Raw genomic sequence first — 27,792 nt, 5'->3', positions numbered from 1 at the left:
ATCAACCCCACCCAGCTGGTCGCCTGCCCTCCTGGTATTGTACTGAGAGCATCATGGCGTTTCTGCTTGAGTGGAAAATGCTGCGTAATTTTTTGAAATAATGTAAAAATAAATAAATAAATAAATAAATAAAAACAGTTTTTGTATCGTTTTTATATAAAAAAAATAAATCCAAAAACAGTTGAGGACAAAACCATTCAAGAGGAAAAAGAAGCAAACTTGTAGCACCAATAATATATTTTATTACAGCAGGATTAAGACATGTTAAATGACATTTGTTTCACAATTTCTTTAAAAACAAATGATTGTTGATTTTTTTTATGTGTTTTATTAAATATGACAAAAAAAGAAGAATCAGACAGCAAACTGTGAGACAACATGTACAGTACCATCAGGAAGCTATATTGATTTCTTTTCAAACCTCCAGAGTGGACGCCCATGCTACAGGATGCAGCATCATCCAGAGGATGCATCATTAACAGATAGTTTCCTCGTCAGTGTTTTGTTAGCTGAAAAACACAGCAATAAAAACCCAAACACCATTTTAAAAATGGTGGTGAGTTGCTCCAGAGCTAGGATTTAGATAATGCTAGATCCAGGTCTGTAAATTGAATTCTACATGATACCTTCCTTTCTCAGCTTTTCCATTAATCTTGCTTGTTTTTTTTTTTCAGCTGGAAAAATCTCCAAAATGCACGATTAAGGCAATACTGGAGCTTTTTATGAGTAACATGGTAGAGAATGTTTTCACTTTCTCATTTAATTCATTATCTTGTAAATTTTGTCCAGAACTTCTGAACCTATTTCAAATATTCCAAACTTCTTGATGATATTTCAAAATTTGCACAGCCTTAAAAGCATCCATCCATCCATCCATTTTCTTACACCCTTGTACCTTAGTGGGGTTGGGAGGGTTGCTGGTGCCGATCTCCAGCTAGCGTACCGGGCGGGAGGCGGGGTCACCTGGACAGGTCGCCAGTCTGTCACAGGGCAACACAGAGACACCTTAAAAGCATATCAAAGCATAATTAAAAACATGTCCAACATATTTTATTCAGACTATTTGTACATCCTATGGAACTGATTCACATCATGCTGTTTAATTTACATGTTATGCAAAATCCCCCTGCTATTACATGACAGATGTGGTCTGTATCTGATTTTGTCTGCTGTTGTTTGGCCAGACTTTACAGTCTTCTTTCGTTAAAAAAAAAGCTCAAACTGCCCTGTCACACATGAGGGATGTAGGCCACAGAGAGCTGCGGATGCCCAACCCTTCCCCCTCCATCCCTGCTCCTAAGATTTAACGGTTCCTACAAGCTGAATAAAGGAGTTGCCTGGAAACAGCCCTGTAGCCTCACACAGAGAGCGCCTTTATCTGGCCAACACGTGACCCAGCTTAAACTGCAGCTCCGTTAGGAGGCTGCGCCGTGTGCAGGGGGGATGTGATCTTTCTCTCTCCCCAGATCTCCATGTCTTGTCTCTGTGAGGGAAACGCCCATCTGCTCTTCCCATGAGGATGGTGTGCTGTGACTTTAAAATGGATGAGACAAAGCAGCTCTTTCTCTTGGGGTTTGGTCTTCTTATCTTTCCTAAACTATCACCTTTCAGAGACAATGACCACAAACGCTTTTAGACCAACGTGCCTTTAAGTCCCTTAGTTGCTAACAACAAAGTAATCTCCATGAAACAGTGGTTAGAGTCATGCTACACCTTCTTCGACTGTGGGCTATTAGTGGGCTATTTATAACAACAAACATCCACTGACAACAAAGCTATAGTTGGATTTTGAAATGTGTTTTTAATTTTTTTTTTGTGTGCAGCGTTTTTTGGCAGCATACAAAATACTTTCTATGTATTTCGGTTGATGACAAGAGGCTCGAAAACTGATGGATGCTGCAGTGATTGGTGACACTGATGCAAAACAAAGATGGCAACAGTGATTGTCTTTACGTTTTAAATTCATGTTTTCCGTGCATATTTGCCCTTGTAAAATGTGTACAGTAGATTTCTGCCTATTTGCAAGAAGTTTTCATAAAGTATATCTAAAATATTTGAAGGAAAAATGCATCGTAGGAGGCTGAAAGAGAACTAGGCACAATGCCTGTACCATGTCATAATTGACATGGTACAGTGATGTCATAATTGTTATTCCAAATACATCAGAATAAATATTAAAGCAAAATTATTAGAGCCCAGAGAACTTTAGATTTTCATTGGATAAATATATCTGTCATAAGAAAGAAAGAAAGAAAGAAAGAAAGAAAGAAAGAAAGAAAGAAAGAAAGAAAGAAAGAAAGAAAGAAAGAAAGAAAGAAAGAAAGAAAGAAAGAAAGAAAGAAAGAAAGAAAGAAAGAAAGAAAGAAAGAAAGAAAGAAAGAAAGAAAGAAAGAAAGAACATCAGCAGTGATTTCCTTTATGGCTCCTGGAACACAGAGAAATACATCTAAACCAGCAAAATAAAGAACAAAACAACAGAAACATCAGAATCATGAACCCTGAGAGAAAAAGTCTATTTGGGTTTACAGAACTCTGCAGAGGATCCTGTACCAACCCAAACTCCAGCCAGTAGCGGCTGAGTGAATCTGGTCTGGACTCTGTGGATCAGAGTCATGGTTTCAGAGACGCTGTAGAAGGACAGAATACCTGCTGTGTGATCCAGGTACACTCCGACTCTGGAGGAAACTGGACCTGAGACGGAGGTCCAGATGTTGTTGTGACCAAATTTAGAACTGGAACAATCTAATGCCCAAGATTTGTTATTATATCCAAATCTACTTTCATTCCAATCTTTTCTACTGATATCCTTGTATGTGGCTGCTGTATAAACCCATGACCCGCTCCACTCCACCTCCCAGTAACGACGTCCAGTCAGACTCTCTCTACTCAGAACCTGCCACCGATCAGTGAATCTGTCTGGATGATTAGAATAAGACTGATGTTGAATCATTGCTGTCACCTTCTTGTTCTCCTCTGATAGTCCCAGCCGTGTGTTTGCTGTGTTTGGATCCAGAGTGATTTCACATGAATATCTTAAGAATCCAGCTCTGTTCTTTGGTTCTGGTTCTGACAGTAGAACATCCACCTCAGTGACCGTCAGTGAGATGTTTGTCCATGAGTCTCTCAGGACGTCCTGTAGTTTGTCTCTGAGCTCTGACACAGCTGCTGTCACGTCCTCAAAGTGTCTCAGAGGACGGATGTTGATGCTGGATGAGTGTGTCGACTCCCTGAGTGCTGGCAGTGAGGGGTAGTTGAGGAGAAACTGGTTGTGATCCTCTGTGTGTGAGAGCTGCTCCAGCTCAGCGTCTTTCCTCTTCAGCTCACTGATCTCCTGCTCCAGCTTCTCCTGAACATCTTTGACTCGACTCACTTCAGTTTCCTGCTGGGATCTGATCTGCTGCTTCACCTCAGAGCTTCTTTTCTGGAGGAGACGGATCAGCTGGGTGAAGATCTTCTCACTGTCCTCCACTGTTTTATCAGCAGAGTGATTGATGGCCTCCACTTCCTGTTGAAGCAGCTTCACATCTTTCTCCTGGTCCTGGATTCTCTGCTGGATGTTTCCTCGTCTCTCCTCCAGCTCTCTCTGCCTCTCAGTCCTTTCTGCTGCAGCTGACACTGTGTCATGGCCTTTATGTTCATCCACAGAGCAGAGATAGCAGATGCATTTCTGATCAGTGCGGCAGAAGATATCAATCACTTTATTATGACGAGAGCAGATGTTCTCCTGGAGGTTCTTGGACGGCTCCACCAGCTTGTGTTTCCTCAAAGGAGCTGAATCATAATGAGGCTGAAGGTGTTTCTCACAGTAAGAGGCCAGACAGACTAAACAGGACTTGATGGCTTTCAGTTTTCTTCCAGTGCAGACATCACAGGCCACATCTTCAGGTCCAGCATAGCGGTGATCAGCAGGAGCAGCTTGGAGTCCAGTCTTCTTCAGCTGCTCCACTAAAGCTGCTAGGATGGTGTTTTTCTCCAGGTCAGGCCTCTGTGTGAAGGTTTTCCTGCACTGAGGACAGTGGTAGCTTTTCTTCTTCTCACCTCCATCCCAGAAGTTTTTAATACAGTTCATACAGTAGCTGTGTCCACAGGGAATAGTGACCGGATCCTTCAGTAGATCCAGGCAGATGGAACAGGAGAAAGTTTCTGGGTCCAGCTGAACTGCCTGCTGCTCCATTTCTCCTCTCAGTCAGAGTGAGTGTGTTAGTTTCACTTCCTGAAAACAGAAACCGATTCAACTTCTGGTCTATGACTCATGAGTCAGAGCAGAGAGTTTACAGCCAATCCGCTTTCACTTTCAGCAGACGTTGGATCCACCCAGCTTCAAGGCGTGTTGGAGCAGAATATATCAGCCTCAGGAAACGTCTGGTTGAAATGAGTCTGTTTGTCCTGTTTTATTTAGAGCTGGAACATCAGCAAAACAAAAAGCAACAATGTTAATGCAGATATTTTCCAAAATACAGTAGAAATTATATTAATGATTCATCAAGGAAATGTAGAGAGTCAATCTTGTTAGAGAATGAGGACATAATACATATTAACGCCATTAATATGTATTTTCCAATAGTCGAGTTCAGTCTGCCTTGAGGAAAGTTAAAATGTCAACTCCAGGAAATTATCATGATGTTTTAGTCAGGCAGATCCCAGAGTGAGCCACATGAGCAGCATGGGTTGTTTTTTATTAGGTGTGACCTGAACTGGACCTTGGGTTCTACCCCAAACCGGCCAGGAGCCACTGGTAAGTGTCCCAGTGTTCCCATGGCCAGAGCTTCTGGGGACTGATTTTGATAAAAGCATATTAATGTTTTAGAATGGTTCAGTCAAAGACCAAACTTGCAAAAAATGCTTCTTTTTGTAATAAAGCTGTAATATTTTTCAAAGAAGAGTGAGCAGCGTTGCAAAGCGGTGCAGACAAAACCAAAAAGGATGGAAACTTCTATTACATGTGCAGATGTATTTTCTTTTATTCTTATGTCAGTGAGTCACTATATCCAGAAGTTAAAATAGTTTATAACAATTTTCATTTAATATTTATACTTTTTTTTTGTTTGCACACTCATGCAGGAAGCGTTCTGCGACAGACGGAGAATGTGCTCTGTCACATTGTTGGGTATCAGGTTCTCAGTTTGCATCGTTGCAATGCAGTCAGCTCCATGCCACGAAGGACCACTCCCATCCCCAGCATTCCCATCCTCCTCTCTGTTGGTGCTGAGCAGCTGCTTTGACCCTCCCTGCTTCACAGCTGCTGGGGAGAGAGGAGGAAACGGAGAGAAGGAGGAGGAGGAGGAGGAGATGGGAATGTTCTCATACAGTGCTGGCTCACAGCCACAGCTCTTTCCTGTTCTCCCCTTTCATCCCTGAAGTCATTTCGAGTGTGATACATCATCAGTGCCCTTGTTTTAGGACAGAAAGAGAAATCCTACATTAAGATTCAGAAAAAAAAAGATTTTCAAAAGCAGCATTTAAAGCTGGAGATCCCTAATAACTGGCGCCTTGCACTTCCCAGACGCTTTGCATTATTTCACATAAACTGCTTTTCAGGCAGTTTCAGTTCCTTGAACAGGCCAGAACCAGAAGAAGCTGCATGAACCCAGCTTCTGTGCTGCTGAACAGCAGAGACACGGGCAGCCACGTGATCGCCCCACTGGATGACATCATTGCAGAGGATCTGGGACAAAGAGGGAGAAGAGGCAAGACGCTACCATGCTGAACTGACACCATCACATCAGGTCTCTGCAACATGAACGCCCTGCGGACGTCAGCTTGTGACTGAAGCCTCTCAACCTGCAGGGACATCTCAAACTTAGACGTCTGCGTTGAAATGTACTCTTATTTGTCTGAGATGCTGTGGGAAGAAGCCACACCCAGATGGATGCTGGTGCACGGATAATAAATGAGTTCTGTCTGAACTCACCCATCACGTCAAAACTAATATAAGCACCATAACAGTATGACAGAGTGAAAATAAATCACAAAATAAACATTATTATTATTTATTATTATTATTATTATTATTATTATTATTATTATTATTATTATTATTATTATTATTATTATTATTATTATTATTATTATTATTATACTGAAGTTAATCTGTTTACATTTTTGCTTATTTAAAACCCTCAGATATCCTGCAGTCTGATGCGCAGCATCACCAAATGGCGGCGGTAGAATCGTGTTTTTTTTCCACTCAGCACAGGAGCAAATCCGCTGCCTGCCTGCATAAATCCGCCTGCGCCGCCCTCCCATTCAGCAGTTGTTGCATCGACCCCGTTGGGTACAACACGCAACGCAAACACCCCGTTTTTACAAAGCCTCCTTCTTGGCATTTTCTCCTTCTCCTCTTCCTCCTTGAACCTCAGACGGAAAAATGGTGAGTTTTTTTTTTATTATTATTATTTGTGGTAAATTAATCTCGACTGGAGGAATTTGCGAGTCAGAAATTGGTCAGGATTCAGTCCGAGCCGGCGTCTCGGCTGTCACACGACGTCGGGAAGGATTTTCTTCTTTCGATGCATAAAGCTTTTAACACGTGGGGGTATTTTTATTCTAATCTACGTATCAGATGTTTACTGTATATTTTAATTACATTTTGAATGAAAGGAAGCTGTCAGATTATATAGATGATGCACAGATTGGTGCGCAGTTGTGGCACAGTGTGATTGTCATTGTTTGGAGATGAGAACAATGCACTGACTGGGGGCATTTAGACGCACAATGAGAGCCGTAAATCTGTATAAAATGTTAATAAGCAACCTTGTTTACTTTATTATTTATGTTTTGCTATAAATATTCCAATTCGATCTATTTATAAACTAGAATATGAATATTTGCACGTTTTTCATTAAGGCAGGGAGGGGCGGTTTGTACTGTAAATGGATGGAGACACAAAGAATGCTTTCATTTTTATTAACGGGACACAATATATCATTTATGAAAAATAAATAATTCATGTTATTCTAAGCTTAATTTCAAATAACAGCATAGTTTTCATTAAATTTACCTTCCTACTGCAAACAATCTGATTAAATAAACTTGTATTATAAAACAGATATGGAGGGGAAGGTCTGTTTTTTTTTCTTTTTTTTCATTTTGTGTTCAAGCATCCGCTGTGATTGTGCAGCTCCAAGGAGATCTAGTGGAATATTCCAGGCTCGCAGAGTGCCTGCGCCTGTGCCCATGCAAATTAATTTGCATGTGTGCTTATGCTTGCAAACTAGATGCAAGAGTTGGAGAAAAAGGCCAGAGCATGACAAAAAGCGGATCAAAGACGAGAGAGGGGGCTTCTGCTGGCAGGCATTCTGAATCCCCTGCCGATTGTGGTGCAGGGTGGTGCCTCCTCCTGCTGCAGTACCTGGTCCTTACAGACAGGGGGAGCACTTAAATGTCTCCAGAACTTGGATGTGTTTATGTGCAAAAGACAGCAAATTGACAAATCTTTTTCCTTGCCCTTTGCTCCACAGCGTGAGTGCATCTCCATCCACGTCGGTCAGGCCGGTGTTCAAATCGGTAATGCCTGCTGGGAGCTCTACTGCCTGGAGCATGGCATCCAGCCGGACGGACAGATGCCCAGTGACAAGACTCTTGGAGGAGGAGATGACTCCTTCAACACCTTCTTCAGTGAGACCGGAGCAGGGAAGCACGTCCCCAGAGCCGTTTTCGTAGACCTGGAGCCCACTGTCATCGGTAAGCAAGATGACTTCTGGGATACCAAATAAACTTGGTATTTAACGTGACAAATCTGTAAACCTAAACCAATTTGATATTTAATTTTCTGCTCAGATGAGGTTCGCACTGGAACCTACCGCCAGCTGTTCCACCCGGAGCAGCTGATCACTGGGAAGGAAGATGCTGCCAACAACTACGCCAGAGGACACTACACCATTGGCAAAGAGATCATCGACCTGGTTCTGGACAGGATCCGTAAACTGGTGGGTAAACTTAATGCCGGTAATTTCCAAATTTGTCTTTGAATTGTCAATCAGCAAATGACATTGGTTTCCATTTTTGTCAGGCTGACCAGTGCACAGGCCTGCAGGGCTTCCTGGTCTTCCACAGCTTCGGTGGAGGAACCGGTTCTGGCTTCACCTCCCTGCTGATGGAGCGTCTCTCCGTCGACTATGGAAAGAAGTCCAAGCTGGAGTTCTCCATCTACCCAGCTCCCCAAGTGTCCACTGCTGTTGTGGAGCCCTACAACTCCATCCTGACCACCCACACCACCCTGGAGCACTCCGACTGTGCCTTCATGGTGGACAACGAGGCCATCTACGATATCTGCCGCAGGAACCTGGACATCGAACGCCCCACCTACACCAACCTGAACAGGCTGATCAGTCAGATTGTGTCCTCCATCACTGCGTCTCTCCGTTTTGATGGTGCCCTGAATGTTGATCTGACTGAGTTCCAGACCAACTTGGTGCCATACCCTCGTATCCACTTCCCTCTGGCCACCTACGCCCCAGTGATCTCTGCAGAGAAGGCTTACCATGAGCAGCTCTCAGTGGCAGAGATAACAAACGCCTGCTTTGAGCCGGCCAATCAGATGGTGAAATGTGACCCTCGCCACGGCAAGTACATGGCCTGCTGCCTGCTTTTCCGAGGCGATGTGGTGCCCAAAGACGTCAACGCTGCCATTGCCACCATCAAAACCAAACGCACCATCCAGTTTGTGGACTGGTGTCCCACTGGTTTCAAGGTCGGCATCAACTACCAGCCACCAACTGTGGTTCCTGGTGGTGACCTCGCCAAGGTCCAGAGGGCTGTGTGCATGCTGAGCAACACCACTGCCATTGCAGAGGCCTGGGCTCGGCTGGATCACAAGTTTGACTTGATGTACGCCAAGCGTGCGTTCGTCCACTGGTATGTGGGTGAGGGAATGGAGGAGGGAGAGTTCTCCGAGGCCAGGGAGGACATGGCAGCTCTGGAGAAGGATTACGAGGAGGTTGGAGTCGACTCCATTGAGGGTGAGGGAGAGGAGGAAGGAGAAGAATATTAAAAGAACCACAGAGAAGTTGAGCAGGAGATAATTGATCACAAAACATTCTTAAATGCATTCAAACCAGAGATGTTTTTCCATCAAAGTATCGGGTTTGCTGTTTGAATAAAACTCCTGAAATTGTCAAGTTTGGCTTTGCTTTGAATAAAATCTCTGTGATGTGAAAAGTTATTTTTCTGATTATTTATCTAAACATGGGGTGCCCAAATCAAAACTTCCAGATCTACTATAATACAACTTTTAGAATCATCCCACTTCTGCACACCTGAATCACATGACTGGTTTGTTATCAAGCAACTGCTGAGCTCAGAGATGCTGGTGAGCCATTTGGTTCAGGTGTGTTGATGAAGGGAGGCACCTAAAAGTTGCAGTAGGGGGAATCTATATTTCAGATAACTATAATTCACATGCAAACACATAAACATTTTAGACATTTAATTAAAACATCAAAATCCAGTTTTGTTCAAGTCCAAGAGGTTTTGCTCACACTTGTTTCAAGAAAGTAAAAAAAGAATCAGCATATCTAAAAAATGATTTAAAGGCACTGCTTGATTTACCGCTACTTATTTCATATTTATGAGGCCTTTATTTAGAAAAGAAAAGTATAAAATGTATCCCAAGGGCTTTCTTTGTCTGATGCTGGGGATTTACAGGGGCCTGTCCTGCAGCAGATGGCTGTTGTCGATGGCTCCTCGTCTGTTTAGGGAGTTCCAGAGCATCAAAGCTGCAGAGCTGCTGCGAACCCCACTGAGCTGTGGGCCTTCAGACACAGCTTCCTTTAAAGGATGGTATGGTTTAAGACGCCTGTGCAGAGCAGAAATATAGACATCATGTTTACACTCATACATTTTGTAATTCAAAGCTGTAAATTATTTAACAGAACCCCACACAATTAAGAATGTCAATAGGTTGGTCAGTACTCCTGATATGTTGAGATACTGAGTACTTGAATTTTATTTCTGCCACAGAAATGAACATAGCCTCCCCAGTAAGACAAGTTAACATTTTTCATCTTTTTCTTTTCTTCACTTTACAGAGCATAATTAAAATATAAATATTTACAACAAGGTAAACATCTATCATTAGCTGTTAGCAAAACATTCACTGTTAGCTTAACTATAATTTTTAACTAAATATTAGCTTTAAATATTAGCTGTTAGCAGCAGACTTGATGCTAACACCTTGGCTGATAGCAGTTAGCAACATATCTGTTGTTAGCTGTACATTAGCTGTTTTGTAACACATTAACTGTTAGCTACATATCTGTTGTCAGCTATGCATTAGCTCTTTACAACACCATGGCAACATGTTAGCTGTTAGCGACTCATTTGCAGTTTGCAATACAGTAAGTGGTAAAACATTTATTTTTGGTCACACACTCGCTTTAGCCATACATTAGCTGTTAGCAACATAATAGCCATTAGCAACATATTTGTTGTTATCCACACATTAGTTGTTAACAATAACTTTGTTTCTAGCATTTCAATGGCTGTTAGCCATGTTGCATTTGTATACAGTATTCAAAATTAGTTAAAAGTATGAAAAGTCGTCTTGCAGATTTACAGGTCTCAGCTGTTCACAGGTGGTTGTCATCCCGAGCCCCAGCATATTGGCAGTAACATTTAGTGGAGCTATACCGAGGGTGTGTTCACACTGCAGCCTGAAGTGACCCAATTCCGATTTTTTGGCAACTCAGATTTTTTTGCCGGGGCTGTTCACACTGCCAGTAAATGCGACCTGTAAATGACCTGAAAGTGTCCCGCATGCGCAGTAGAGGGCGCAATAGCGTCAGCGTTCTGTGTTCTGCCAACCGCCATGAGAAGAAGAAGAGCTCAGAGTTTGCGGAAGTAAACATGGAGGCTAACGGTGGAGCTTAGCTTACATATTGGAAGTTGTTGTCCAGCAAATTAACAACTTAATCCTCATATAGTCCGTCATAGTTGTTGTTTTTCTTCCCGTTTGCGCGTATCAGGACGCAGAATAGTGAGATTTGTTGAGAATCAGTGGCATTCAGTTTGGATGAATGCGGCCTGGACTTTAAGTCGCATTTGAATCGGATACGTATCGGATATGGGGAAAAAGAATCCGACCTGTGCTGTTCACACTGCTATGAAAAGATCAGATACAGGTCGCATTACGTCAAAAAAAAAAAATCGGAATTGGGTCACTTTAGGCTGCAGTGTGAACGCACCCTGAGATCCAGTTTAAAATTGAACAGGGAGTGAGCAACCCTGAGTCTCAGCTTCCAACATTTAGATACAAGGAAGCAGATGAGAGCTGATAACTTGTAACAATGAAGGAGGCCTGTAGTTCTCAGTAATGAGGAAGATGGAGATATGTCTAATTTGAATATGTCCTTGTCCATGCAAATTAAAGAAGCTCTGGATGTAAATCTGGGATACTTGATAAAAGCCACTGTGGAAAGTTTGAGCAAGAGAAGATGTTTACAATGACAGTTCCTACTTGTAGGAGTATCCAACAATTCCCACTGTGAGAATGAGTACCAGGACACCCAACAGCATGACGATGGTGCCGGAGGAAGACAGACCAGAGCCTGCAAAAGAGTTTCCACAATCAGGAAACATGACAGAGCCTCTTATTCGCTGGCACATTACAGGTTTGTTACATACCCAAGTCAACTGTGAATCTGGCAGTGGCAGCAGCTAAACTGACATCATTTGCCATGGAAACGTTGATGCAGTAGTCCCCAGAGGAATTAAAGAAGTGACGCAACACCAGCTGGCACTCCTTAGAGGGCTCCACCAGGTCGCACGCCATGCGAATCGGCTTCAGGCAGTCTGAGTCCAGAATCACACTGCAGACCTCTTTGGGATGACTGGGATGAAGAAACCCCAATAAATGAAAACTGTTTTGAAGTTAAAGCCAAGTTTATTCATGACCCTAAATTATGGCAAGCCAGTACACACCTTCCTTGGCAGGTCACAGTAATGTCTAAAACATTTGTGTCTTTTCGAGGTGTTGTCATGAGAACATTTTCCATTTGCACAATCTCTACTTTTTCAATGCCCTCTGGGAAAAACATAAAACATGAGCATCATTTATGGTCATTTCAAACTGAAACAACATAAAAGCATTGTTTATTTTTATGTTGTTTCAGTGGATGTTTCAAAATAACTTACCAAACACTTCAATGCCAGTACAGAAGGAACCATATCTGTATATCACACAGTCATCATCAGATGGTTTATCGTCTGCTTCCCTCTTAGCAACAACAATGGCTGCAACTCGCTCTGACAGCCTCACTGTTCTCTTTCCATCTGACCACAAACAAAAAGAATAATTAGTCATTTTTCCTATATGAATGCTAACTCAAAAAACATATAGGTTTTTTTTAACTCCAAAATACCAAAAATAGGTATTGATTGGATGGATGGATGGATGGATGGATGGATGGATGGATGGATGGATGGATGGATGGATGGATGGATGGATGGATGGATGGATGGATGGATGGATGGATGGATGGATGGATGGATGGATGGATGGATGGATGGATGGATCAGAGGTTCAGTATTTTTCTGTTTTTAACTTTTAGTCAATCAGGAACTTTCTTTCTCTCTCCAGTTTTAACCGTAATCAGATCATGGTAACTCACTCGCCGCCATCTTGTTTCCTGTTTGGAGTTTGTTTATTGGGGGCGGAGTCTTTGCTACTGCGGCTTCCTGGACGGCCTGAACCATGGAGGCAGTGGAGGCTTCTCCCTCAGCGTTGTCCTCCTCAGTGTCTGAGGGAACCATGTTGATGTTCAAATGAGCTGGTTTGGTGGAGACCAGTATGGGGACAGCAGAGACCAGATCGGGAGCTTTCACTACACACACAGAAAGTTGTTGAATTAGTTTGCATTTTCTAGACAAGAAAAATAATAATTTAAAACATAACATTGTTGATATACTAGCAAACCTTATGTTTTCATTCCGGGGCACTATTTGGAAATTAGACTGGTTCAAGTCAAATATCAGTGTCCTGTTGAATATAATGACAAATACAGTACAGCCTACTGAGATTGACATTTTAATAGATTTTTAAAAAAATGTAATCTTGGTTGGTTGGTTGGTTGGTTGGTTGGTTGGTTGGTTGGTTGGTTGGTTGGTTGGTTGGTTGGTTGGTTGGTTGGTTGGTTGGTTGGTTGGTTGGTTGGTTGGTTGGTTGCATGGATGAGAGCTGACAATGGATCAATGGGAAATGACTCGATGGATGGATGGATGGATGGATGGATGGATGGATGGATGGATGGATGGATGGATGGATGGATGGATGGATGGATGGATGGATGGATGGATGGATGGATGGATGGATGGATGGATGGATGGATGTTTCCACCCTTTACCCATGTACGTTACATGAACCAGCAGTGTCGGTTCCTGACCTGTGGTTGCCTGGTCGGCAGCCGGTCCGGTGGTGGAGGTCGGGATGTCGGATGGCGGGTCGCAGGCCTTATCGGGAATGACCGCCTGGATGACCACCTGCGGTTTGAACGATCCAGAGCTGACGTACGTGTGAGTGACGGTCATCTCTCTGGATATGAGCGCCCCGCTTTCATCGCCAAAGTCCCAGTTGAAGGTGATGTCCGCGTTGCCGAGGTACTGGCTGGGGTCATGGAGGGTCACGGTGAAGGCGATGGCTCGGTTCTGCACGAAGCGCATGTCTCCGGCCACGATGTCGTTGACTTGGTCCAGGGAGACGGCGAAGGGGATCTGATCTGAGGAGATCAGATGTTTCAAACTGATGATTATTTTAGTAATCGATTAATCTGTCAATTATACTGATGAGGTACATGCATAGATAAATATATATGATATATCAGTTCTGATTCCAATATTATCGGATATCTATATCGGCCTAAATTTTGCATTCCTAATCTAAGTTGTTCATTTGAACTGGTTCAGCCTAAGTTGTTCATCCTTTCTCAACTTGCTTTGTTTCAGAAACACAAATAACAGAACAGACCCTCAGCATGATACCACCACCACCAATTTTTTGCAATTGGTTCTTCTTGTGTTTTGGCCAAATTGCTCAATTTTGGTCAAAACTGGCTTGTCCACATCGGAACATGAAAATTTTAAACAGTTTTTTTAGTTGGTTTTTTTCAGTTGGCTCAGGCTATGTTGAAATAAAACGTACTTCTTTGTGGATACAGTTTCCAGTTCATGATAATATTGTGTGATTTTGACTTGTTTCTAAACATTCTGACCAATCTTTTGGGTTTTCTAACATTTTAGTGATCCCAAAACCAGTTTCCAAACCCAAACATATTGGAAATTGGCGAACTTTCCTGAAAAGGCACTAAACAAACCAATTTTAAGCAACTCTACCAATCCAGCCTGGATTCTGACATTTGAATCCAACCATTTAAAGTCAGATTCACCATAAACAACTCAAAATAAACACAAGGTTCATATCTATGACTAGAGTAAATAAACCTTTGATTAGACCTGTCTCACTCTAGTCTCACTCTTCTGTTTGTAACTTTTCGTTCAGCTCCAAACTTACCAGTGATGGAAAACTGCGTAGAAGCGTATCCCAGAGGAATAAACTTTTCTTTGCTGCGGTAGTGATAGATGACGATGTCCATGGAGTAGGAGCCCAGTGGGATGTCATCCGTACTGATGGTCAGGGAGGAGCAGGGCCCGTCCGCTACCTGCCAGTACTGACCTGCAAATCAGCAGAAACACAGAAATCCATCAGCAGAGCCTGATCTGCTCATTAACTTTAATCTGACAGCTTATGTTTGATTCTTTTTGTTTTTCTGGGATATGGAGATCAAATGTAAACTGATCTTTTTCCATTGTTTCATCCACAAGTTGAGTAGAGCTCCACTCACCCCAGGTTTTCCACACAAACACATAAGGCGGCTTCTTGTCATCCTTTACTGGTGTCCCATCTGGAAAAACTGCTTCCCAGTCTGCGTCCTTTGATGGATAAACTGGTTCTGACTTAAAATATTTTGTTCCTGTATGAAGAAAATGAAAGATAGTCATCTAAACATACTAATTCTAGATGACTTGTCTAAAAAAGAACCTTCAAAAAACAGTTGTGTGCTTAAATATTGTCTTATCAATCAAATCAAAGCAATTCTTCTCTCTGTGCTGCCAAATTACATGAATGTGAAAAGATATTATTTAATTTTAATAAGTATTCATGAAATGCAGGGGTTGCATTTTGGCAGCCATTGTTTCATTATGCTTTAAAATAAAGAAAACATGCATACATTGATATAAAGAAAGGATAAAAAAATACATATAATCATATTAAATTTGTTTTATGTACATCTATTACTTGTAGATATTTATTTAAAATGATACATTTTTTAAAAATCTTGTTTTATTCTATGGTTGCTGATATTTTAAAATTGTAACATGTATGGTTATTATTATTATTATTTTATATAATTACACACATATATGTATATAGTTTAAAAAATAAACTATAGTTTCCAACTTATTGCTTAAAACTATGTCTGATATTTTTATTATCATTTTATTGTGAAAATTTAAAACCGCCAGTTAAAACCAGCATTTTTTTATTATTATTATTATTATTATTATTATTATTATTATTATTATTATTATTATTATTATTATTATTATTATTATATCTATGAATAAAAACATTAGTTGTTCTTCATGACTCGAGCCTTACGCCCTCTAGCGGCCTCTGTAGACATGCCACCCTGCAAATCCCCGTCACTGGTCTGGATGTGGAGCAAATTACGCCCCAACTCGATTTATTGCACCTACGAGTGAATTTGCTAACATGATTTGAAGGTAAATTGTTATTTCATATTTTATTTATTTACTTCTTGCGGATTATAACTCTTATGAGAAAATCATGCAATATCTGGAGTTTGAATTTCAAAACTATTCACTCCTCTTAAACAACTTTTCTGAGTATTTGTGAGTATTTTTGACTCACAAAATTATGTGTGTGTGTGTGTGTGTGTGTGTGTGTGTGTGTGTGTGTGTGTGTGTGTGTGTGTGTGTGTGTGTGTGTGTGTGTGTGTGTGTGTGTGTGTGTGTGTGTTACCATTGACTACACAGTCTTCAGCCCAGACCACGCTCCCATCAGGCAGAACTTCCTGGTTGTGGGGGAACTCCAGTTCGATGGTGAACGTGACTTTGGCTCCAGTCAGGGTCGGTGAATCATTCTTAACATTGAAGATCACCCTTCCACCTGAACAGGTAGAAAATCAGAAATATTTCTCCATCAGTCCTGCAGATGTGGCTGACAAACATCTGGGACTGTTCAGCACTCTGACCTTTCCAGGAGTCTTCATATCTCGGGTCACCTGCTTTCCAGATCGGGTACCTCTTAGCGTTCCATGATGGGTAGCGAGTGAAGCGATTTTTAGCCTCTGAAACATGAAAAATCAATACGCCGATCCATAAACTATGAATGATTCATTCAAATCTCCTTGATTTTATTGTTTTTTTTAAAGAACTTTGCATGAAGCGAGTCTGGAAAGTTTTATTTTAAGACAACAGTGAAAATTTGTGGTACAAATCTCTCGCATGTGATGCTAATCTGGGTGTGTGCAGGATTATATTACAGATTAACAGCGTCTGAGGGCAGAATTAGGATAAAATATGCAGCCTGGAAACAGAATCCTTCTAAATCAAACATTTGATTGGAATTATTAAAGGAACAAAAAGGGAAAGTGGAACAACTCAACAGAAATCAGCTTTTATTCAGCATGTTTGAAAGTTCAGAGATATTTAAAAAGAAAAAGGTCAAATTAAAGCAATAATCATTCAGTATGATTTTATTTGAATTTTAGCACACATAAATCTTAAAAAGTCACTTCAATTCATTTAGTTTTGCACATATTAATTTCTCTAGAAGGTCCATCAATCAATAAATCAATCAAGTTTTTTGTATTATTTTATATAACATTTCAGCAACAAGATATTTCGAAGTGCTTTGCATCATAAAAACATTAAATAAAACATCATAAAAACGTCACCAGTTGTGAAACCAGTAATAAATGTTACATTTTGTCAAATGCCATCATCAAAATAATCAATACACAACAGATATGTTGTGTATTGATTATGGGTGGAAAACAAACAGGGCAGCATTTCTATCAGGTGCAAGTCTTTACTTTGATTAGACCGTTTCAAGACTTCGGTTTTGCTACATCTACAGTCTAGACTACAACGTTCCCAGGTCATGTGGCTGCAGAGGGAGCCCGCATCACCACCCCTCAGCCGCCGTGCTTCCCTGTTGCTATGAGGTGTTTTTGTGCTGATATGTCGGTTTTCTCCAGTCGCTCACACTGGTTGTCTGATTTATTCACTGTTCCAAAGGGTTTACCAATCGTTCAGACACAACATTGCACAAGATTTCTTACTTTGTGAGAAAGTAGCAACATTATTTTCTCCTGAAAGTCATTCCAAATTTTTAGTCTTTTTCTAATGAGTTGGGATGAATTTGTGATGCCTCCTGCTAACGGTTTAGGTTATCCTGAGTTATTTCTGCAGCTATGCAGCAATAGACTTAGGCTGTTGGAGGACAATTTCTTCTTCTACTGCTCTCCAATTTGCATTATTTACTGTTATTTAAAATGTTCTGTTTTCTCTACAGGGGCTGCACAGTGGCGCAGTTGGTAGAGCTGTTGCCTTGCAGCACGAAGGTTCTGAGTTTGATTCCCGGCCCCGGTCTTTCTGCATGGAGTCTCCATGTTCTCCCTGTGCATGCGTGGGTTTTCTCCAGGTACTCCGGTTTCCTCCCACAGTCCAAAAACATGACTGTCAGGTTAATTGGCCTTTCCAAATTGCCCCTAGGTGTGAGTGTGTGTGTGCATGGTTGTGTGTCTCTGTGTTGCCCTGCGACAGACTGGCGACCTGTCCAGGGTGACCCCACCCCTCGCCCAGAACATTAGCTGGAGAGGAACCAGCAACCCTCCCGACCCCACTGAGGGACAAGGGTGAAAGAAAATGGATGGATGGATGTTTTCTCTACACAGAATCTCCATCTGGTCTGATGTTTCCTCTTCACAGAGGAAATCAAACGTTCTCATATTATTAACTTTTAACTTTTCATGAATATAGAAAATATATCAGTTCTTCTGTCTGTTTTTGTGTCTCCTTCTTGCTAGAGGAAAGTTTTTCTTCTCCGCTGTCGCTGCATGCATGCTCACTATGAAGAATTTCTATAAAGTCAATAACTTGTCAGAAAATATCTATAATTAATGTGCAAAAACACAAAATCTTAAGTAAATCTGGTTTAGTTTGTAGGGAAAATTTAAATTAGACAAAATTAATGTAACTTTTCAGCAAGAAATAGGAACTTGATTTAAGTCAAAAATTTCTTGATATTGATGAAAAAGTGCTAGTTCCTCTGGCAGATTATTTCACTTACAGGGAAAATGTCTCGTTTTAAAAGAAATAATCTTCCAATGAAACAAAGACTTTTTCATTAATATTAAGGAATTATTTTTCTTAAAACAAGTTTATTAGTTGTAAGTTAATTTTTGTGATTTGGTGATTTACTGGTAAGATTTGGTGATTTTGCAGTGTAAATAGCTGCTTTTTGTCATTTATTTAACTTTTTTATGCACATCCAGCAGCATGAAGTGGTAAATAATTTACATCTAATCCTCTTTTGTGGCCAGTTAAGTTTTCTGGCTGGTAAATTACATTTACTGCTAAGTGTGGATATTTCACAAACAGTTTTGATCCGATGGTAAGATTCTGATTTGATTTCTGCATCTTGTCTCATGCAACATTTTATTTAATTCCTGATAAATGTAATAAAAAGTAAATGATTTTCTGTACTCACTTGCCAAAGTTTGTGAAGTTACAGTGAGAAGCACCAGCAGCAGAGCGGACGTCCACATCGTCTCGTCCCCTGTGAAACGGCCCCTTAAGAACCAGGAGGCAGCGAAGGACGGCCTTTATAAACTCTGAGGTTTTAGCTGCAGAAGCACCTGCCTTCCTGCTGCTCCTCCCCTCTCGGTTTAAGAACGCTTTGTCTCATTGGGATTCGATTACACTGCAAAAACACAAAATCTCACCAAGTACTCTTGATCTAGTTTCTAGTCTATTCTTGTGCAAATATCTTACTACGTTTAAAATAAGACAGAATTAATTTACAAGTAACTTTCCAGCAAAATATAAGAGTTTATTTTAATAATTTCTTAATGTTGATGAAAAAGTACTATTGTCACTGGAAAATTATTTCACTTATGATATTTTTCTAATGTAATAAATCAAATAATCTGCCTCTGGAACTAATTATTTTTCATCAATATTAGTTAATTATTGACTTAAAACAAGTTCGTATACCAAGCTGAAAAATTACTTGTAAGTTAGTTTTGTCTTATTCAAAATGATATTTGCAGTAGAAACTGGACCAGAAATACTGGTGAGATTTTGTGTTTTTGCAGTGTATTTGCCGTCCTGTCATCATCTTTGGACGGACGGTACTGAAACCCTTTTTGTTGTACGTCTGCACAATAACAATAAAGTAATTTTTGATTCTGATTCTGAAAACAATCGAGCAAATATCCATTAAATATATTGATCCAGTTATTAATTAAAGGCAGCTCTGAACAGGTGGGAATGTAGCCTTGACTTAAAGAAACTTAGTTTTTCAGTTATTTTGAAAAACTGAGTTTCTAAACTTTGAAAGAGCAGCAAAAAGCAGCTCTACAAACGACTCCTGAGGTCTGAATACATTATTTCTCTCCTACAGATTTTTATCTGCATAAAAATTTTACTTCCACTTCACCATAATGAGCTACTTTGTGTTGGTCTAGCTAATAAAATCCATGTAATATGTGACTATAACACATGAAAATATGAGGCACCTTTTGGGGTACTTTCGTTATTTATAAAAATCACAACATTTGGCTTCACAATAATAAGCAGATATGTAATTATTACTTACACAGATGAATATAAACATATATAACGGTCTGTTTAAGTCAGAATTTTCCTTGCATGCATACCAGTAGACTATATTATGAAATATTTTCCTCTGAAGTTGTCTGACCCACTTTGTGTCTCTGATTAGTCCTAATTGTGCCCAGATTTACTCAGAAGTTTTCTTAATGCTGCCAGCGAAAAGCTTAATTCTTTATTCTTCAAGTCATGCTTTCTTTCTAGGAGAAAATTAGACCGTCTGTAGATTCAGGCACACAGCAGGAGGTTTTTTTCTGTTTTTTTTAACAGAACAATAGGTTACACATGACTTCAAGGAGCAAAAAAACGATGGAAGGAATGCAACAGTTAATGAGGATTACTGAGCCACTTGTGACTCTTTAAATTCATCCGGCTTTGTTCCAAACTTTAAAGTCACAATATTAAGCTTTCTATTGTCTCCATATCATATGGCAAGCTGAAGTCCTGTTTAAACCTCTTTTTAAACAATGTATGCATTCACGGCAAATCCTGCTCAGATGTGTGGCTCCTGTCTTTCTGCAGATAGTTCTCATTTTCACTGCTAAATGAGGCAGCATTACACTGCACAGCAAAGTTTTGTAAATGTTCTGCTAGAAAAAAAAGCATTACAAAGTTATATGTTCGCAAACCACTTATTACAATAGGCTGAGATGAAAACTAATTAGAAAATAACAGCAAGAGTCTGGTGTACAAGGGCATTTTAGATAAAAAAAAGGAGGAGTAAATCTCCACCAAAAAGTCATTTGTAGAAAAAAGTCTTGGAAGTTTCTGGGTTTGAGAAGTAAAAAGGTTTCTAGAAAAAAATCTGAGAAATCCTTTGAATAATCTCAGAAAGAAATAGAAATTTTCTGAATTTCAAAAGCTGAAAATCTTTTTATCTTTTGAAAACATGTCCACTTTTTTCCAGAAACTTTCTGAGATTAATTTTAAAATTTCCAAAAAAATTTTCTAGCATTTGTTTTTGGTTAATCTCAAAATTTCAGATTTTTTTCTGGGACACTTTTTGACTTTGCAAACAGAGAAATTTCAGTATTTTTCTTGAACATTTCTTAGCTTAATCTACCAATTTCTGATATTTTTCCGGCAAATCTTTTGACTTTACAGTTTTAGAATGTTACTGTAGGGCTATAAGGAGAAATGGATTAAGATTTCAGTAAAGAAAAGGTTTCCAATAACATTTGACCAAAATCATATGGTCAAATGTTATTGACCATATGATTTAGCAAACATGTATTTTGGAAAAAAATATTTCTCACATTATTGTGGCATGTAAGAAATAAAAATAAACTGGTCATCTTAACTGAAATAAAGTGGAAAGATTTCTTTGATCTAATGTCAGTCAACGAGAAAAAAAATATTTTTGCAGAGTAAATATCTGTTTTCAATTATGACATTAAAGTATTAAAAGAGATTGCATTTTTGGGAGATATGAGACACGTTGATTGTCATAGTTGCGATTTAAGAAATTGGTTGTTGAAATACGAAGGAGATACAAAATAATTCACTTCTTTTTTTCTTACAACATTCCTGTTTGAAAAAAATTACAATAGATTGAGAGCTTTAAAAGTCATGAATAAAAATTCTTTAAAAGCATGAGTCATTTATTTATTCATTTTTGTCAACCAATGGAGCTGATTGTCTAACTTTTTGTTAAAACAAACAAATGTACAATAACTGAATCACTATGATTTTGTGCGAAATTTATCTGCAGGGTATCACTCTGTTCAACAGGGGGCGCTGTGAGACGCTTAACGCCGTCAAGGAGCTCAGAAGGAGAGCAGCTCCAGTTTGATTGGAAGAAGAGGTACATCAACAAAAAAAGATGGCCGAAGTGATAGAGCTGCACAAATTAAAGGTTGGTATTGCCTTTAAATATGAATTTTATTTTTATTTGCTGGGTTTACTAGTGGAGAACAGCTTTTGGTTACCGAAAAATATCCCGGAGTTACGGCTAAATAATAGTTTTAAAGAGATAAACGGATCCTCCGGGGCCGAGGACTCCTACCGGCGTGTGTTCAATGAGCGGCAGCTAGCTCAGTTAGCTTAGCCCGACTGGAGACGAATAAATGTACAAGTACACTGATTTAAATTAATCAGTGCTAAAGTACGCAACATTTTTCTTGGAGTCTAAACAATTAAACTCAGAGATAAACTTAAGTACTAATAAATATTCTGCCGATATCGATCTATTTATAAGAATACAACTCCACGCATTTTCAAAAATACACTCACAATTATTTAAAGTTGAAACCGCTTCAGAAATACCAAGTATCTATCTATCTATCTATCTATCTATCTATCTATCTATCTATCTATCTATCTATCTATCTATCTATCTATGAAATTTCTGGTTTGCGAGTCAAAACTTTAATTTTTGTGCAGATTTAGAAAGTTAACCATCATATGAAAGGGTTTGTATTGTTTTCTATAAGGTTTGTTAGAATCAGAATATATTTTTATATTAGATGGCTCAAGGTAGAGTTTGTGCTCATATTTTACCAACTCATCTCATCCTGACTGTGTTTCAAGCTTGCAAAGACAACATATACTTAAACATTGTGTATCATAGTATGTTTTTGGTATACAACTATTTTTTAATCAGTTATGGAGATTTTAAAACAGGCAAAAAATCTCTCCTATAGCTTATTTACAGTGGATAAGAAAGACTGTTATTAACAGGTCAACATGAATAGTCATTTATTGGATGATGCTATTTGTTGTAAAAATAAGTTTATTTTTCTACCCACTCCTTTGAACAATTAAATATACTTTTGCTTGCTTTTGTTTAAAATGTATTTTTTCATATATAACTTTTTTTTCTTTTATTAAACTACGAGCAATAAAGACAAGGGGAAATGTAACGGGTTGTGTTTGTTTGTGCTGTGCAGCTTGCTGAGCTGAGGCAGGAGTGTGAAGCCCGAGGTCTGGAGACCAAGGGGAACAAAGGAGACCTGATCGCCCGACTCCAGGCCTACCTGGAGGAGCACGGTGAGGCTCAGTGCTGTTCACACACCTGTATTTACCACCTGCAAAGGTGTTGACTGGGTTACCACTACAAAACATGGCTTTGCAATATTGCCATTCAATTTTTCGAGGGGTGAGTTAAAGTAAATCTCATGTGATGTAAGATTATATAAAACATTTTGTTTGTTGCTCATAGAAAAATTAAGATAAGTTTACTACTCAAATGTAGGAGACACAACAACTACCAGATTAACAGTAGGAGTTACAACGTACTGTACAAATACTTATTTTAATTTGTGTTTCCTGTCTTCTATGGTATCTCATCACTAAAACTTGCTAATATTCCTGTTTTTCATGTTGGAAATGTCTTTCTTTTATGTTTTGAACAACAGAAGAAGATGTGGACGTCGATGATGTGCTGGCTGAGGATTCTGTGGTAAAAGAACTTCACTTCACATCTCATACCACTGTGCTGCAACTTTGTTAAATATTAAGGTTCCTATTTTATTTTCAGGACTTTGGTAAAGTGGAGAGCTCCGACACCATAAAAGTGGACAATGGTTCTGAAGTGATTGAGAGTGAGCCGTAAGTGTTTCTTAAATCAGTTGGGAATGTTCATTAGGTTCTAGTTTCCTTCTTTTTCCAAAGGTTCAAACAAAATGGTTTTTATTACCTTTGCCTTCTATGGTGAGGAAGAAACGTGTAGTTTTATTTGTAATATATTATTGTTTTTTATTAAAACTTTCTTGAAAATGTGTAAGTCCTCTATTAGTAATTCTAATTTATTGTTTTCAGGCCTGCTGAGAAGAAGGTGGTGAAAATAAGTCCTCCCTTATCTGCCAGTGAAGTATGTCTGACTTGTTTTCTCCTAAAGCAGATCAATAATTGCTTTTCTTTTTCATTTTTGAAATTAGACACTGCTTTTCTTCTTTCCCCTCTTTTCCATAAGTGAACAACTGCTGCTGATAGACTCTGTACAACCGACTAAATATTACAGTAGCATGGAAAAATGCAAGTTTATAACATTTTGAATATGCAGAGCATCTCTAAAGTATTCACAGCGCTTCACTTTTTCAGTATTTTGTTGCATTACAATCTAATTCTAAACTGCATTGAATTAATCTCTTTCCTCAAAATTCTACACACTAATTATGATAATGTGAAAACATTTGTTGAATGTTACTGACCCTAAACGGTCTTATGAAATATGGACTAAGGTGACATATTCTCCTGATTGGCACTTCTAGTTGTTTAATTTCCTGTAACTTTATTTCAGCTCATTTGCATGTCACAGTGAAGCTTTCGGTGAAAGACAAAACTAAATGTGTTTAACGTCTACCTTTGTTTTGAGCAGAGACTACAGAAAAGAGCTGAGCGTTTCAACCTGCCAGCATCAGCCGAGAGCAAGAAGGCCTTACGTGCAGCAAGGTTGACCTCTAATTCACCGTGTTCTTCCTTTCTGTCACTTCTTTCACAAGACAAAATGTTGGGATCTTGGAAAATTTGAAATAAATGACAGGAACAAACAATTTCATCTCAGCTTCTTGAGATTGTGTTGTTGCATTTAACAACTTGCTGAGCATCTAAATTGTCTAAAAGTCACAACATTGTTTGTATTTGTAAGGAAGGAAACTGTTGATCCTTTATGTCTGAGTTTATTCTCCGTTGTTTTCCTGCAGGTTTGGATCGCCCTCCGATTCTTCAAGCCCCTCTCCAGGTACGTCGTCATCCTCACCAGAAGCCCAACGCGCAGAAAACACTAAAACTGTTTCCTTTACTCAGCATTTGTTATATTTAAATCAAACTGAACGTTTTATGATAACAGGAGGACACCAGTGTTTCAGCTGGTAAAATCAGAGGCTTAAGATGTTTTAGAAACAGAACAGCATCACCTTCAGTTCACCTCGTCTTATTCATGTATTGACTCACAGCAGACGTCATCTAAACGCAATAAGATAAACAAGTCAGAGAATCCCAGTCTGATGTTACTGAAAAGATTTGCTTTGTTTTCATTTTTCAGTATTGATGTTTCATCATCATAGATAATCTTGTTATGGTTGAAGTGTTGTGTGATATTAAGTGATTATTTCCCAACCCCTTCTAAACATTTCCTGTAATCAATGTTTTCTGTAAAACTGGAAAAGCAGCTGATGTTGAGTCTTGATTGGTTTAGTCAAAGTTTTAACGAACTTCTTTTCCTCATTTTCATTTTTCTGAATTCTGAAACTAAAAGCTGTGAGTTTAATGGAGGCAAATGATTATTTTCTTTCTTGTTCTTATCTTGTGAACAGGCGTTGTGGCAAACAGCAAAGCTGGCGTGAGTTTTTCAGAAATTACTCTTTTTCTTTTTTTTATTATCTCTTCCTTTTTTTCTTTCTTTTTTCTTTTTTTCTTTCTCTTTCTTACCTTACTTCTTTCACCCTTTCTTTCATTTTTTTCTTTATTTCTTTTGCTCTTTCTTTCCTTCTTTTGCTCTTCTTTAATTTCCTTCCATTATTTTTCATCTCTTTTTCTCTCTTCCTTCCATTCTTTCTTTATTTTCCTCTGTCTTCCTTAATTTCTCCCTCTTTTTTTCTCTCCCTCTTTTCCTCCAGCTGCTGTTGTTTGTCTGACAGGTTTGCGTGTTTGTTTCAGGTCAGCGTTGACGTCCTGAAGAAACGAGCGGAAAGATTCGGCATGAACGTCTCATCAGTCTCACAGAAGGTGACAAACTTTGTTCCTAAACTTATTTACTTCCAAAATTCTCTGGGTTTGGCATTTACAGCGGATCTGAAAGTTTACACACCTCTGTCCAATCTGGCATTAATCCATGATTGTCTAAGTGAATCTGTTGGATAAAAAAAAAACCTTTAATAACCGGATTATCTCACTGTTTTACTCATTCACAACATTCAGTCTTCTTGGGTTTTACATCTTTTCGTTGTTTTTATTCAGATTGTGGAGGATGAAAAGCTGAAAAAGAGAAAGGAGAGGTTTGGGATCTTAATAAGCACTCCGTCGGTTGGAGGAGACGACGTCGAGGTAACGTCCATGTTTCGCTCATCATTAGAAACCGCTAATTCAGCTGCTTAATAATGCCTCTGCTTGTTTGCTTTTTCTCTGCAGGCGAAGAAAATGAAACGTGCGGAAAGATTCGGAAAAGTTTAAAAAATGTTTGTTTTTGTAGTGGATTTTTTTTGTTGTGGTTTTTTTTTTAAGGCTGTTCAACAGATTTTTGGGGATAAAATAATCAGTAACTGGATTTTTGTTCATCAAAAGTACACTTAAATAAAGGATCATATCTGAGGGTTAGACTCTGGAAAAGGCTGTTTTCCTGGGAGCCTGGAGGCTCCATATTTATCTGTTTCTACTTCTTATGAAAACTCACAGGAACAGACTAACTTCCTGCCGTTCTTTTTCAAAATTAGCTCCAATAATGATGCAGCAATAAACATTTTATTTCCTGCAGCTACTTAATACCCCAATAATAAACAATCCTGCTGCCTAGCAACCTGGATGTTGACAGGAGATGTATCAAGCATTTACTGTGCAGCCTTGGCTCTGTTAAAAGTCGATTTCTGTCTGTCTAATGTAAATTAAGGTGTTGAATTTATGACATCATTGTAGCTGAATTACAACTTAAATCAAAACAGACGTTCAAATGTTTTTGGGTTTTTTTGTTCATTGCTGGAAAAACTTCATTTTTCTATTGTTTACCAAACCAGATATTTCCTTGAACTTTTTTTATTTGAATTTATTTGTACTTTTGATTCAACACACAGCCTTTTAATTCGTTGTTATCCTTTGGAGGGATACCATCAAAATACTGCTTCAGGTTATTTGTCCATTTTATAACGTTTTGAAATTTAAAATAAATTGTTTTCAATTTTTTTGACTCCTGTCTGTCGTGTTTCTTGTTTTTTTCTGTATGAATTGCTAAATACTGATAAAATTGCCATTTAGATTTATGATCTACTACATCTACTTAAATGTTTCAGATCAACAAATTAATTTGAATAATTTAAAAATGATCTGAAACATTTGCATGGAAAAAAAACCTTGATGTTACTCTGTGAAACTAATTGCCTGTTTTTTATGGAGTTGCTGATGCGCTCTTGGAGTAAATTTTACAGTTTAGACACGGTTCTGTGTTTTATCCATGGAGAAATATGAATAACACTTATTACTGGTGTTTACTGAAGTTCCAAAACATTAAAAAAATATTTATTTTAGGCCGAGAAAACAGGAAACTGAACAAAATAATATGTGATCGATGTTGTTAATCCTTGACTTAACAAAATGGGAAATTAGATTTTAAAATAAGCCCAGGATGGAAATCATTTGAAAACTGTATTAACTCTTATCTTAATTTGATATTTAAATGTTTTGATATAAATGATTCTTGAAGAAACACTTTGGAGAACAACTACTTTTTATAGCACTGCATTTTAAATTTTAAATGCAGCAATAGGTAAATAGGTCCTGCAGTGGGGAAATTCTGGTGTACCAGCAGTAAAGTTAAGGTAAATGGAAGTGTGAATATTCATATAAACATAGACAAAGAACGAGATCACGGGTACAAGCGGCCGAAATGGGTTTCCTCCGCAGGGTGGCTGGGCTCTCCCTTAGAGAGAGAAGCTCGGTCAATCAATCAATCAACTTTATTAAAGACGCAGAATAGGTCCATAGTGTGAAGATCTAAAAGAAAAAACAATAATAAAATAATAAAACACAGTAATAAAAAATTTAAATACAGCAAGCACAAAAGCAAGTCACTGAGTTGCCATAAGGCTACATCGCTAGTGAGTCCACATCTTGGACTTACACCTAACTGAACTCCGTGAGATATCTGTTAGTGACAGATAATGTTGTTTGTAGAGACACAAAGCCTCCCCATGAACCCGTACATAAGCGATCGCAGCACAGCATGAAAAG

General features: G+C 38.9%; 4 protein-coding genes across 4 annotated transcripts; 2 read left to right on the top strand and 2 right to left on the bottom strand.

Moving 5' to 3' along the window:
- On the bottom strand, positions 1-4,474 carry LOC103467922 (tripartite motif-containing protein 16-like). Its single transcript, XM_081609306.1, has one exon. The coding sequence runs from the start codon at positions 4,172-4,174 to the stop codon at positions 2,513-2,515; it is 1,662 nt and encodes a 553-aa protein (XP_081465432.1). The 5' UTR covers positions 4,175-4,474; the 3' UTR covers positions 1-2,512.
- Positions 4,475-6,213: 1,739 nt separating this feature from the next.
- On the top strand, positions 6,214-9,159 carry LOC145552304 (tubulin alpha-1B chain-like). The gene is made up of 4 exons (XM_081609307.1): positions 6,214-6,370; positions 7,461-7,683; positions 7,780-7,928; positions 8,012-9,159. The coding sequence occupies exons 1-4, from the start codon at positions 6,368-6,370 to the stop codon at positions 8,990-8,992; spliced, it is 1,356 nt and encodes a 451-aa protein (XP_081465433.1). The 5' UTR covers positions 6,214-6,367; the 3' UTR covers positions 8,993-9,159.
- Positions 9,160-9,412: 253 nt separating this feature from the next.
- Positions 9,413-18,967, bottom strand: pmelb (premelanosome protein b). Its single transcript, XM_008414661.2, has 12 exons — positions 18,791-18,967; positions 16,269-16,364; positions 16,037-16,183; positions 14,835-14,963; positions 14,504-14,665; positions 13,380-13,712; positions 12,609-12,821; positions 12,133-12,270; positions 11,920-12,022; positions 11,623-11,828; positions 11,456-11,546; positions 9,413-9,796 (listed from the first exon to the last, which is right to left on the bottom strand). The coding sequence occupies exons 1-12, from the start codon at positions 18,846-18,848 to the stop codon at positions 9,640-9,642; spliced, it is 1,833 nt and encodes a 610-aa protein (XP_008412883.2). The 5' UTR covers positions 18,849-18,967; the 3' UTR covers positions 9,413-9,639.
- Positions 18,968-21,633: 2,666 nt separating this feature from the next.
- sarnp (SAP domain containing ribonucleoprotein) lies at positions 21,634-26,749 on the top strand. Its single transcript, XM_081609305.1, has 11 exons — positions 21,634-21,769; positions 22,803-22,902; positions 23,271-23,314; positions 23,393-23,463; positions 23,674-23,725; positions 24,233-24,306; positions 24,558-24,595; positions 25,170-25,195; positions 25,513-25,581; positions 25,813-25,899; positions 25,984-26,749. The coding sequence occupies exons 1-11, from the start codon at positions 21,737-21,739 to the stop codon at positions 26,023-26,025; spliced, it is 636 nt and encodes a 211-aa protein (XP_081465431.1). The 5' UTR covers positions 21,634-21,736; the 3' UTR covers positions 26,026-26,749.
- Positions 26,750-27,792: the final 1,043 nt, after the last annotated feature.

The sequence above is a fragment of the Poecilia reticulata genome, chromosome 7 (assembly GCF_904066995.2).
Source record: "Poecilia reticulata chromosome 7, P_reticulata-male-v2, whole genome shotgun sequence".
In the NCBI taxonomy this organism is placed as follows: domain Eukaryota; kingdom Metazoa; phylum Chordata; class Actinopteri; order Cyprinodontiformes; family Poeciliidae; genus Poecilia; species Poecilia reticulata.
This window is presented reverse-complemented; position numbering and strand designations above follow the sequence as displayed.